Raw genomic sequence first — 13,122 nt, forward strand, 5'->3', positions numbered from 1 at the left:
TCCACGGAGATTAATAGTGGGATGCAAATTAATATAATCGAATCTCATATCTGAATCGGACTATTTAATGATGATCATTGTCATGATGCAAGTTTTAATATATATTATAATGGTTTCCATTATTATGCATATTTCAATATTGATTTATATTTAAAAAAACTCATTTTTGCGGCTAAATGAATAATTACGAGAAAAAAAAAATACGACTCAATTAATTGCCAAAAAAATGCTGCCTTTGACTTGTGTTAGACTGACATAGATCGGCAAACGCGGAGGGGGAGGAGGAAGAGGACGATGAAGTGGAGACGAAGGATCTAAAGATCCGTTTCCTTCACTACCTCTCATACTTGATTACATCCGTCTCTTGCTCTTGCCATCAATTCCTACAGGTTTCGTGTCCTGCTATGGCGAGGGGAGGAGGTGTCTTCCGCGCCTCATGCCTCATCTGCATCTTCCTCGCCGCCTCGATCTGTTGCATCTCAGCTCAAGACTGTGAGTTACCACCCTTCTTTGCTTGCCTTCCCCTACCTTAAATCTTTTCCCTTTTTCTTTCCCTGTTATTGTTGCCACTGCGGTCGGAATCGAATGAACCATCGAATCTGCGACAGCTGGCGCCTTTTCTTGAAGTCGTCGAGTTTGATGGTAGCATTTGGCTAGGGCTTCGCCTCTTCTTGAGCTTGACGGTGGTGTCGTCACTGGTTTTCTTTCATTGTTGAGATTTTAGGATGTGAGTGGTGGTTTAGGTCTACATGATCCAAGTGTAGGCAAGGATAGCATTATTGGGTGCTGATTTCAAAGCGCGATATTTCTTTTGATGTTTTATATTTCAATTTTTGTTCATCAAAATTGTTATTTTTCACTGCGTCGTGGAACACACAGCGTTAAAAATGGAGGATTTATGGATAATTTATGATTTTGGTATCTGCTCATCATATTTCAAGACTGGCGTATATCAAAACTCATAATTGAGAATATTATCACATGCGTTCTGTGCGCTTGTGGTCTTTTTAAGGGAAGCTTCCAGTTTTTTAGTACTCAAACTGTAAAGTACATGACGAGAAACAATCACATGGGCATCACTGATTTGTCTTCGTGCAAAAGAAGCTATTTACCCAAAAGGTGTCTGCTTAAACATTAGCACAGTCAATTTTAACATGGCAAAAGAGCACTTAGATTCACTAATTCTAAAGTCCACCATGGCACTTGTCCATCGTTAGAAAATCATCTAGAATAAGACCACTACACCAAGGTTTCAAGAAAATATCTCTCGAGTATTATGGAAGTATTGGAATTGGTATGTAATCATGTACTATAGTACATGAATAAATGGAGCTTCTTGTCTTCATTGAACACTTTATGTGCATATGTTGTGACATGTTCATGCTTCATCTCTCCAAAGATTCGTGGTCTTTGCAACTGACTAAAGGTAATGTTAAGTAAAGAGTTCTAACACTTTCCAGCTTACATTTTTCCTTTAAGCTCTTCCATAGAGTACTATTCTGTATGTTCCTGTTTCATGTTGTCTGGTGATTAGGGTCCTTAAGGTGGTGGGTTTTCCTTTAATAATTTTTTTATTTCTCTGTTCGATGCCGAGAATACCAAAAAGACTGATGGTGTGCATGATACTCTGTTTGTTGACTAGCATGTTTGAAAATCATCTTGATCTAATCAAATTCCTATTTAATAATAGGAATCACTTTTCAGAACAAACATGGCAAATTTTGGAAAGGCAAACATGGCGATGAGAAAAATATTGAGATTGCTCATATCCGAGTAGTTATAAGTATAGACGAATGACCTTGAGCAACTCTTCTTTGCAAGTGGAACAGATACCGTGTTGCAATAGCAAGAAAACACCCATCAAACTCTTTTTTTAAAAATTAATTTTGGTGAATTATATTTCTGGAGCTTAAACTCTTTTGGATATGTGCTCTATTTTAAGTAACCTCAGTAGTATATTAATGATCAGATATTCTGTTGCATTTGATCTAGGTTTTGAGAGTAGATATTTTAGTCATCTTAGATATTTCAAGGTATTTAACATATTGTGGTAGTTTTAAATATCAGAATTTAGATTGAACACATTGATCCGAATTTAAATGAGTTTCCTCTTTCCTTGAGGAAAAGAGGATGCTACTGTTTTTCAGTTTATGGTGTATCATGTTATGGTGCCCTTTGTCTGTTGATATGGTGGAATCTTCACTTTTTCAGGCATAAAAATTCTGTTCGACATAAACTAATTCAACAATGTGATTGAATTAGTCAAAAGTTCCATATAAACGTCAGCTAAGATATAACAAAGACTATAACAGAATTTGGGAATACTAAGTCTTTTTGGAGATTAAAAAATATTAAAGTGGTTACTTTTAAAAATGGATATTGCTGTTTTCCAGCATGAGTTCTTGTACTTGAAAGAGTGTCTTATCAGCTTATGAGCACTTGTACTCTAATTATGGTCATTTAGGATCCATCATTGCAAACTCCATGGAAGCCACAAACGCATTCCATGAAGTGAAGATGCTTCTTTAACAAAGTCTTCTCCGACTCACTTGTAATAAGTGGCTGCTGCATATGTCTTTTTTCTGAGTGTTGTATTGATTCATACTGATCCAAGCTAACCTGAGGGAATTATTCTATTAATGTCTTGATGGTTGCAGAATGAAATTTACTTTGTAATTGTTTGAAATCGTATAAGAATGATCAGTATGAACTGAGCATGTCACTTAGTAGAAAAAGGTTACAATTATCATTAATTGGTTATCCACTAATAAGATGGTTAATTAATGTGAGAAGAGAACTAACTCCTTATAAACCACCATTCAGATTATGACCTGATTTTTTCTTATTGTCAGTGTAACTAATTGTAGCTGTTGGTAAATGCTATTCTGTATAGACCAAAGCAAACTTGTATTACTATTATCATGATCACATGTACTAGCACATCTGAATTTCAATACTATTGATATTTTTTATCCTACCTGGAAGAAGTTCAGATGTTTTATACTTGTTTTCTGTTGTTTTTTTAGCAGCATTTTGCCCATCTGGTTGGTATGTCGGTCCCAATAAGAACAAATGCTTCATACATATAGCAAGTTCCCTTTCATGGATCAAGTCAGAGAAACTCTGTCAGAGTCATAATGGTCATTTGGCTGCCCTCACTTCGGCTCAGGAATTGAGTCTTGCACAGAGCCTATGTGCCGGAAGCAGCACTGGATGTTGGGTTGGAGGCCGTGGTTATAATTCTACGTTAGGGTTTGGTTGGAAATGGTCTGACAACACGTCAAGTTGGAATGAATCAGTTTTCCCTGGTGAACCTTTTCATGTTAATTGTACGGGAGCTTCATGCAACAGCATTAGCCCAACTGATTCATGTACTTTGGTAACTAGTGGCCATGTTGCTTTCGTCGGTGAAAGATGCAATACATCTCATGAACTTATTTGCATGCTTGGTCGAGGTATTGCTTGACTATCTCCCTCTTAATCAAGTTCTTAAATCTGAATTCATTTTGCAATTCCCCCTGTTTACATTAGGAAAGTAATGCAAATAATTTCAATGAATTATCCGAAATATTTTAGTTTTGGTTTTTTGTCCGGTATTTGAAGATTCAATATTAGATGTGTCCCTTGTGAACTTAGGTATTTTGTTCAGCACTGCCACTATTTTAACCAAGGTACAATTTTGGTTGATAACAGAAAGCAAATGTTCCCACAAGCATTGCCATAGGGAGTATTTTATCATCCTTGCAGCTGTAAGTGGATTAATTCTTTTCATCACCCTGGCTCTTGTCATATGGCTCCTTGTATATAGGCGAAGCAAGAAACGCAGAAGATCTCGCAAAATTTCTAGTCCTTCAGCAGCTGCATTAGTTCCTCCATCATGGAAAGTTTTCACCAGTGAAGAGTTGAGATCAATTACAAAGAACTTTAGTGAAGGAAATCGACTTATTGGGGATGCCAAAACAGGTGGAACTTATAGTGGGTTCTTGTCTGATGGCTCGCGAGTGGCAGTTAAGAGACTAAAGAGGTATAGCCTTCAAAGGAAGAAGGAATTCTACTCTGAGGTTGGAAGAGTTGCAAAACTTCACCATCCTAATTTGGTGGCAGTTAAAGGTTGTTGCTATGATCATGGTGATCGCTATATTGTTTACAAGTTTGTTGCTAATGGACCATTGGATCGATGGCTGCACCACATACCAAGAGGTGGTAGGAACTTGGATTGGGCTATGAGAATCAGAGTTGCCACAACTCTTTCGCAAGGAATCGCGTAAGTCTAATTAATAATGACTGAAGCATGTACTGATTACCTGTTTTCAGCAGCAAGTTGTTTTTGTTTTGCCATTTGATCCTACAATATGTTAGATTAATAGAAGGAAGAGTTTGTTGTAACTAAAAACTTTTGGAACTATAGTCACTTTTCTCGTCAAGGTATTAAAAGAAGTACACTACTAAGATGAGATCGTTACAAGCCTTGCTCAAGTTTGATAACCAGAGAACCATGATCATGAGTCATCATGTTTTTCCATCTGTGATGCAACTTCTCTGGTTATACATTGTCAGATATTCTAGTTTTATGTTGATAAAGAACTATTTAGTTGAATTGAAACCACAGAACAAATGTGTTTTAAAATTTTTTTTTTTGGAACAAATAATTGCATGATTTATTAGTTGTTTCGGTGTAATTCAACATATAGTTTTTTATAGTCCCGATGCAATTGTTGGCCAACTAAAATATGCAATTAAATAGTGTTTGCATATTTCAATGTCATATACAGATTAGAATCATAGGTAGAGGTTGACAATGGAAAAGGAATTTTGTCAGTTCCGTGCCTTTTGCCTGATGACCTAAGTTGTCATGTTAATATGAGCATCCTAGACTTCTAGTTATGGCTGAAGGATATGGTGAGAACATGCATGACGAATAAGTATTAAGGGTATGCTTGATGAATATGACGGACTATGTGCTTCACATCAAGTAAGCTCCCACTATTGAGGACATCACATGGAATCATCTTTGACATATTCTTGATAACGTACTCCATATAGTTGTATATCATTATAGCATTTGGACTATGGAGTGGATGAAGTTAGAACGACTCGTTCTTCATTTATTCAAACATTCAGCATATTTTTATTAATACTGAGGTAAATGCGGATAATTGCAGATTTCTTCATGACAAGGTGAAGCCACAAGTTGTACACCGTGACATTCGAGCTAGCAATGTGCTTCTTGATGAAGAGTTTGGATCACATCTGATGGGTGTAGGGCTCTCTAAATTTGTACCTTGGGAAGTGATGCATGAAAGGACAAAGATGGCAGGAACTTATGGATATCTTGCTCCAGAATTTATGTATAGAAATGAATTGACAACCAAGAGCGATGTGTACAGTTTCGGTGTGCTGCTGCTAGAGATCATCAGTGGCCGGCGGCCAGGCCAGGCCGTCGAATCTGTGGGTTGGCAGACAATATTTGAGTGGGCGACACCGCTTGTTCAGTCCCATAGGTATGTTGAACTCCTCGATCCACTCATTTCTGACATTCCCGATGATGGCGTGATACAAAAGGTGGTGGATCTTGTGTACGCGTGCACCCAGCATGTCCCGTCAGTTCGACCACGGATGTCACATGTTGTCCACCAACTGCAGCAGTTGGGTCTGAGGGCTGTCTCCGAGCAGCCAAGAAGTGGTACAAGCACCAGCGCAACGTCCCCGATGTTGCCACTGCAGGTGGAGACACCTCGCTGAGGGTTATTTGCATCCATGGGGGAGCACTATGTTGTCTTTTACTAGAAGCTGTATTAGAAGCTGGTGTTATTATATGATGTGCTTTAGATTTAAAACTGTTGTTCTGTATTAAGGTAATCATGTCCCAGACGCAGATTTTATTATAAGAACAGAAAAAAAGAATCAAGCGAATCTTGCGACAGACGATGAACAGGTACTGTCATCCTGTATGTAGCAGATCTTCCCTTTGCAGATTGGTCTGGAATATCTCAACAGATGATGAACAAGTATCTTCTCTCTTGTTCTTGCTGCTTGTAATTTGGTAATGGGTCTAATTCCCAGTTTGTCTTGTCTCCTTAATGGCCTTGGAGAACCATGCATGAGATGCAATGCTTGTATTTTCGCAACCTTCATATGGAGCCCTCAACTCTTTGAAGAAAGATAGTTTCTGCAATAACAACTTATTCCTTCATGTAAATACTATTAAGGGATCAACTAATAATATTAAATCAAAATTTTCTTGATGGTATCAGAATTTTAATTATTTTATTGATTATGATGGAGCTTTAACATCTAATTTGGGCTTTATATGATATGATTTCACCCTTAAAGATTCAGATGTAGTCATCCTCAAAGGTCTTCTTGAAACTTACTCTCTTGTGCTCCTCCAAAATATTCTAACACAAGTAGAGTAGAAAATCTATATAAATTATGCCAATGATGTCCTTAGATCATTATTTCTGGGCATCCATAACTTGGCTAGAAAGATCAAAGTAATTAAATTCCTTCATATTCCAATAAGTATAAATATCTAAAAACATCAGCATGTGATATGAACATCACATCATTCGAGTAATAGTTAATTTTATGTTAAAAGAATATATGAAAGTGATTGTAAGAGCAACAAATGTTGCTTAACCACACCCTTTAGGACTCATTTATTGCCGCAATGTTCCAACTATTGGATCGATTGCTATTTGAGCTCTACAGAAAGCATGATTAAATTAAGAATATTTTATTTTTTATTCATAAATTGATATTAATTTTTTCATAAATCTTTCTCTACCTCTTTTAATACTACTAACATTAATAATAATTAATACTACTAATAAATTTATAAAGCTTGGACAATCAAGAAAGAGATTCAACATGTCATTCAAGAAAGGGTTTCAAAACTTTTTATCAAGATAAATTTTCAAATTATTATTTGATGGATCAAAGATTCAAGTCAATATACTAAGACTAGAATAGATTCTAGATTCTAGATTCAATTCAATGCCCTTGAACTGCTCTTACAAAATATACCAGGAATTGGAGTTTGAGGTGATGTCCTTAAGCACAGACCAAACAAAAACAGTACATCATTAGGGACTTGCTCCAAGTAATGGTGCCAAAAACATTTTAGAGAATGTAGATTCTACACTATAGTTCAGATCAGGCAGCTCATCTCTTACGCTTCGAAGTTCATGGTGGACAAATGGAAAGAAACAGATACGACGGGCACCGGTCATACTTTCAAGCAACATATGATCAATAACAAGCTCATGTTAACAATATTGACGTGCCGAGACAAAAGACATACTTCTCTCCATGATTATGCCCACCTGAGGAATAGATGCTCCAAAATGAGGTCACATGAGGCTCAACCTCTGAATGCTAAAGCCTGAGTCTGAAGGATTTGGTTGTCCTCCAACAGGCGGTCATATTCAAGCAGCAGTTCTTCAGACTGTTTTTGAAGGGCGGTGACATGAGCTTCAGCTGTCTCTGCCCTTTTCTCATGCTCCGCCGACTCTGACTTAAACTTCTGCAGCCTCTCCTTTAAACTTGCTACCTCTTCATGGAGCTTTTTTATCTCATTTAAAGATGTCTCCTCCTTCTCTTTAAACCTTTGTTGCTCTTTCTTAAGATTCTCAACTTCTTCTTGGGATGTATTAGCTGTTCTTCTCAAATTGATCAACTTCCTAAGGTAGTGGTGCAAACGGTCGATCACTAAAGCAAGAAAAAGAGTGTAGCCTGCAAAATCAAACAGTTGTAACGGAGATCTCAATACTTGGAACAGAACAGGACTCAAAGTTCAACAACCATAAGAAAAGGCATAAAGCAGAAAACGAGATGCTGTTAGTGGAACTGTCTGCCGGTAAATAAGAATTCAATATTGTTCATTAAGAAAAACAAGAGATTCATTTCCATATGTAATATAGATGAAGATATGATTCAGCATACTGTCTGTAGGATGAAGACCATAAGCCCATTAGGTCATGAACATGGAGGAACCAAATTGAAGCCTTGTGATCAACCATCACTATTTACTGATGGGACCAGGTTAATCTATTGAGAACGAGTCATAGATAACATGCCAGGATGTTAAGCGAAGAGTGTGGAGGAGTTTGATGGTAAGGTTCCACAAGTTGAGGCTATGGATTTGGCAAATCAGATGGAACACCACCTTCTTGGATAGATTTATCCCTAAAATTTATATTCACATCCTTGGTACACGAGCCGTGCTTTTCTTTTGTGTGTTCTAGAGATATTTAGCCATGCATGGTACTTGTCGACCAAGTCAGAGTTTAAAAGTAATTGTAACACCTTGTCAGATTGACAGTCATGTTATATAATGGTATGCATTGACTGAATCTTAAAGAAAGAACTTGCAAATTTGGTTATTGATGAGATAGGAGGTAGTTTTGCAGATCACATATGACCATAACCAGATTATCAAGCAGAAGCCTCTGATGGAACAGAGTAGCTCCTCTGACGGAATCAAATTAGATTATTAGTTATTCAAGTCAAAATAATTAATTACAGAGGTATGTGCAAATGCTTTTACAAAATAATTCCAACTAGCCAATTAACCAAAATTCTCTATTTTGGTGATCTAGCATCCATAATGTTAGTATAAACACTCACCACTATCAAGGAACATCCCTTTCTCCCCTTATGGAATGCCAGTGGGACAAATCACCAAGAAACCTTATTTTTTAAGGTAATGATCCTAATGAAAGATTTAGTAACTTCAAAAACAAGTTCCACCTCAACTTTCTCGCTTAGAAGCATGGCTAGTGCTAGAATATGAAGTCCTATGTGTGCATGCACGCAAACTCCATCAAACAGGGAAAGAGGGAGGAAGAAAGATAAAGAGAAGGATATGCACGACCACAGTGACTTCATTTAAGGAGGCCTCGAAAGGCAATTTTGGCAACCATGAATGACAATATATATATATATATATATATATATATATATATATATATATATATATATATATACAATTAAGGCAAAAAAATAAAATAACTGCAAAAGCCTCATTAGCTAACCCAAAATATTGTCATAAATAATGAGAATCGCTTAAACTAAATCAGTAAACAGTGTTGTAACTGAACTAAAACTCTTTACCAGCATTGCACCATTTGACTGACAAAGAAATAAGTAACTTATAGCAAGTAGCATGTATCCAAAAATGATAATCAATCTGATTAAGTCGGTACACAATTCTGCAACCGAACTGCAGTGTTGTCCAGACTTGTACCATTTGGTGGATAAAGAAATTAGTATCTTACAGCAACAAGCATATAGACAAGTGTTAATGATAACATTCTCTAGGAAACCTGGAGCACCTAAGACATATTAATGTTATCAATCTGGTCACATGGTTATTCAATATAGACAAAGTTATATGTGCAACAGAAGCACCATTATTATTATATAAACTTATTGGACGCCCATCCAATATCACCAATAGAGGATTACGTCAAAATATTACATGTGCATGCAAAGAGAAAAGTACATATAGTGGTCTAGATGTGAGACTAAAAATTTATATCATTACGAATGTCTAAAGTATATTCAAGACCATTCTTCCTTAAGAAAAGGAAACCCAGATACGTGGAACTTATTGCTGAAGCAACATACAGGAGGAAACAAACAGACAGACTACTTCTCAAAAAATGTTAGTCATCAGGGGATTGAATATTATCCAACAACTATTTCATCCAAACAGAAGGTGAATTGGTACAATAAAAAACGAACTAAATACTCTTTGATAGAGTGAGTAGACTGATCATGTTTGCTCGTCTCCCTGACCATGTTATTTCCAGATAACCAGTTATCATTTTCACTCAATTCACATTAGTTGAATTATAGATCTCATACAATCCTCTGACAAACCAATGGCTAATTTCATCCAAAAACAAATAACAGAAAAAGAAAGAAATTGAGACTATCATATTCTTAGTACATCAAGTACTTACTATTAACTACAGAAGGAGGATCACAATTAGGTGCGTCAGATAGTAAAAGAAAAGAGATGGCACATTAAAGTCAGCATGAAAAAGATAAGGCTTAGATGATCTGGAGAGTTTAAAAAAGCTCAACAATTCTATGAAATTTTGAAAATAAACTGTAAAAATTAGCTGTTAGACAACTGACTCTGCACAACATTTTTTATGTTGGTTCCATGAACAACTTAAATAAAATTTTACTTTCTGGACTTTGAGCCCCCACAAATTTTAATTTCACACTCTGTAAATATCAACTCGAGGGGACATAGAGCCAGAGCTAGCACAATTTCCAGCCTTGTTCTTAGCCTTCCGATGGACTTTAGTGCTTTATGACCACTATAATGTTAAATCACGTTTCATTCAGGGTGGCCAAATCCACAAAGATCATGTTATTTTTGACGGACTGGTTTGCTTAAATGTCAATATTATGCAGACATCATAAATGATACACAAATACTGTGCACCCAAACTGCATAAATCTCATAAAGATCGTGTCTTTTTTGAAAAACTCGTTTACTCCTCACGGTGTTAAATATTAATATTCTGCAGACATCATAAATGGCAAATAAATACTGCATACCGATGAGCGAGGCTTCAACTAGGTGGGTCCTCCACAAGACTTGATCCATTGGGGTGACAGTTCCAAGCTTTGCGCCCCTGTTCTGGATCTTGAGAATGCTGGCCACGCTCGACGCCAAGATCACCGACATTGTGCACGCCAGCGTCTTCACCGTCGCCGGCCCCTTCCCGGTCTTCAACTGGTCCAACCCCCTCATCGCCAGCTCCCGAAGTGGCCCAATCTTCCACATTAGAATCAGTGCCACCGCCCCCTCCGCGAAGAGCACCAGAAACAGCAGCTGAATCATTTCCCTCTATCCTACAAGCCCCCAAGACTGCTTCAACTGCAAGAAAACCTCCCCATAAAAGACAGCTCTTCCACAAAGCGACCTAATTTTCTAGCCACAAAAACCCATTTTTAGTAGAATGAAGCCTTTTCTTGGCAAACAAGGAGAGAAAACGAACCTACTTTTGTTCAGATAAACCGCTTTTTTTTATCGAAAAGAAGGATCTTTTCTTCTGGGATCGAAGGCAGATGGCACAGAGACTTGAGGAACCACTTCTTCGTGAAGATTATGGAGTCAAATCAGAGACTAGAACGCCGATGATCTCAAGAAAAGACGTACCTTTTCTCCTATTTCTGCGGCTGAAACGAACAAACACTCAAGCAAGGAGAAAGAGAGAGAGGGAGAGAGAGAGGATCCGTTCTGGTTCCAAGTCTTTCCTGACCAAAGATCGGTCACGGATTTGGCAAGGAACCCGTTCGAGATGCTAAAGAGAACACAGGTAAAGGCAGGTCTCCTGCGCCTTTAGGGGTTAGCCATGAGAGAGAGAGAGAGAGAGAGAGAGAGAGAGAGAGAGGAATGAATAGTAGTAGATTTGTTTGTGGTGCAGTCCCCCAACTAAATTAATATTACTGATGTACCCCTCTGTCTATGGCCTCAACCCATGTCGAATACATTTGACACAGTGGTTTATAGAGATTTTTAATTATCATTAATTTATATATATATATATATATATTAAACTCTAATTAATATGTAAAATTGAACTTGAGTTTATAGTGCAAGCTCAATGACACAAATCAGGATATTCTTTTTTTTCTAAAACATACCAGCTGATATTTATTGATTCGGAATTGATGGAATTATGAAAAAAGTTTCTCACTTAGCGTCCTTAATTTAAAAAAATTAAAATAATATTTTTTTAAATAATAATTTTACTCTTTCGTCGATTACCTTTTTCGTCTCATTTCTATCTAGCTCATCGTGTCGATCATTACTCTCGATAGATCCCAATAGTCTATACTGATGATCTCGTGTATGGTGGACGGAAATTACAAGTCCTAGGAATAAAAGCTACAACAGAAGGGTAATCCCACTCACGGTGGAGAGGGGTAAACAAACCTCACTTATGGGTTATACGGTGAAAAAGAATCGCCTAATTTATGACGGAGAGAGGCTTTCGACCCTCTTGTATAAGGATCATAAGCATTGATAAAATGACAGAGGTGACGATAGGTTTGATGAAAGTTCTGACCGTAAGCCATATGCAAAATTTGTAAAAATAAAAAATAAAAATACCTATATATATATATATATATATATATATATATATATATATATATAACGATCATGTGCTACCACTATCTGATGTCATCATGGCACTCTAACCATGCCGTACCTTTTTCAATAATGTCAATGAAGTATCTTTCATTCATGCACCACATGCATTCAGCTGGTGGAGTTCAATGTATATTATATGCTCTCCTAGTAGCATATTTTTTTAGTATATTAATATATAATATGATATTTATTTTATTCATAAATAAAAATTATGGTACAAAATATTAAAAAATAGGATTCGAATCATGAAATAGGAGGAAGAATTAAGATAAATGGTACAAAAAATGAAAAAAAAATATAGGAGATTTACTAATCCTGAATCATAAAAGAAAGTATCGAACCCTTTTTTTTCAAATATATATTTTTATATTTGAAAAAAAATCAGATCATCCAATAAAAAAGCGATTTGTATATATATATATATATATATATATATATATATATATATGTGTGTGTGTGTGTGTGTGTTGGTCTGATAGGATAAAGACTCATGATTTGTCAACCATTTTCCACTTACCCGTCCACATACCGCCGTCTTAGCAGAGGCAAAAACTGAGGACGTTGCTCTCTGCAATCTTAAGGCGGGTAGCTGTAACAGGTATGGTTCACAGGTGTAACAAATGAAGGATTATTCAATGTTCATTGTCGCAATTGCCCACTCCGTCAATTCCCGACCCGAATTGTAACGGCACGTTGGGTTCGTCACCATCAGAGAGAGCAACGGGGCATTGGGTCCCGCGAGGGCGATGCTTCGTCCCAATCATAATGGGGGTAGTTCTCATGGTTATGTCACAGAATGGTAGCAGACAAAACTCTTGTCCTGCGTTCATCGTGGCAATTGCCATTCCGTCATTTTCACACTGATTATGACGACACGTTAGGATCGTTACACGCATTGAAACGATTTCGGTGACCGTTACAAGAGTTGTGACGGGGTTTTA

At 36.9% G+C, this 13,122-nt stretch overlaps 2 protein-coding genes across 7 annotated transcripts; one reads left to right on the top strand and one right to left on the bottom strand.

Moving 5' to 3' along the window:
- Positions 1 to 254: 254 nt before the first annotated feature.
- On the top strand, positions 255 to 5,923 carry LOC135625463 (C-type lectin receptor-like tyrosine-protein kinase At1g52310). Of its 2 annotated transcripts, none has more exons than XM_065130315.1 (4): positions 255 to 492; positions 3,027 to 3,455; positions 3,694 to 4,264; positions 5,163 to 5,923. In XM_065130315.1, the coding sequence occupies exons 1-4, from the start codon at positions 405 to 407 to the stop codon at positions 5,740 to 5,742; spliced, it is 1,668 nt and encodes a 555-aa protein (XP_064986387.1). In that variant the 5' UTR covers positions 255 to 404; the 3' UTR covers positions 5,743 to 5,923. The 2 variants fall into 2 exon arrangements, with proteins under 2 accessions (XP_064986387.1, XP_064986386.1); XM_065130314.1 differs by having other exon boundaries at positions 261 to 492; positions 3,030 to 3,455.
- Positions 5,924 to 6,955: 1,032 nt separating this feature from the next.
- LOC135625464 (uncharacterized) lies at positions 6,956 to 11,407 on the bottom strand. Of its 5 annotated transcripts, none has more exons than XM_065130320.1 (3): positions 11,183 to 11,407; positions 10,579 to 10,900; positions 6,956 to 7,734 (listed from the first exon to the last, which is right to left on the bottom strand). In XM_065130320.1, exons 2-3 carry the CDS (start codon positions 10,862 to 10,864, stop codon positions 7,364 to 7,366), a joined length of 657 nt encoding a protein of 218 aa, XP_064986392.1. In that variant the 5' UTR covers positions 10,865 to 10,900; positions 11,183 to 11,407; the 3' UTR covers positions 6,956 to 7,363. The 5 variants fall into 5 exon arrangements, with proteins under 5 accessions (XP_064986392.1, XP_064986390.1, XP_064986391.1 ...); XM_065130318.1 differs by having other exon boundaries at positions 11,026 to 11,407; XM_065130319.1 differs by having other exon boundaries at positions 10,579 to 10,946; positions 11,026 to 11,407.
- Between the last annotated feature and the right edge of the window lie 1,715 nt (positions 11,408 to 13,122).

The sequence above is a fragment of the Musa acuminata genome, chromosome BXJ2-10 (assembly GCF_036884655.1).
Source record: "Musa acuminata AAA Group cultivar baxijiao chromosome BXJ2-10, Cavendish_Baxijiao_AAA, whole genome shotgun sequence".
Taxonomy (NCBI): domain Eukaryota; kingdom Viridiplantae; phylum Streptophyta; class Magnoliopsida; order Zingiberales; family Musaceae; genus Musa; species Musa acuminata.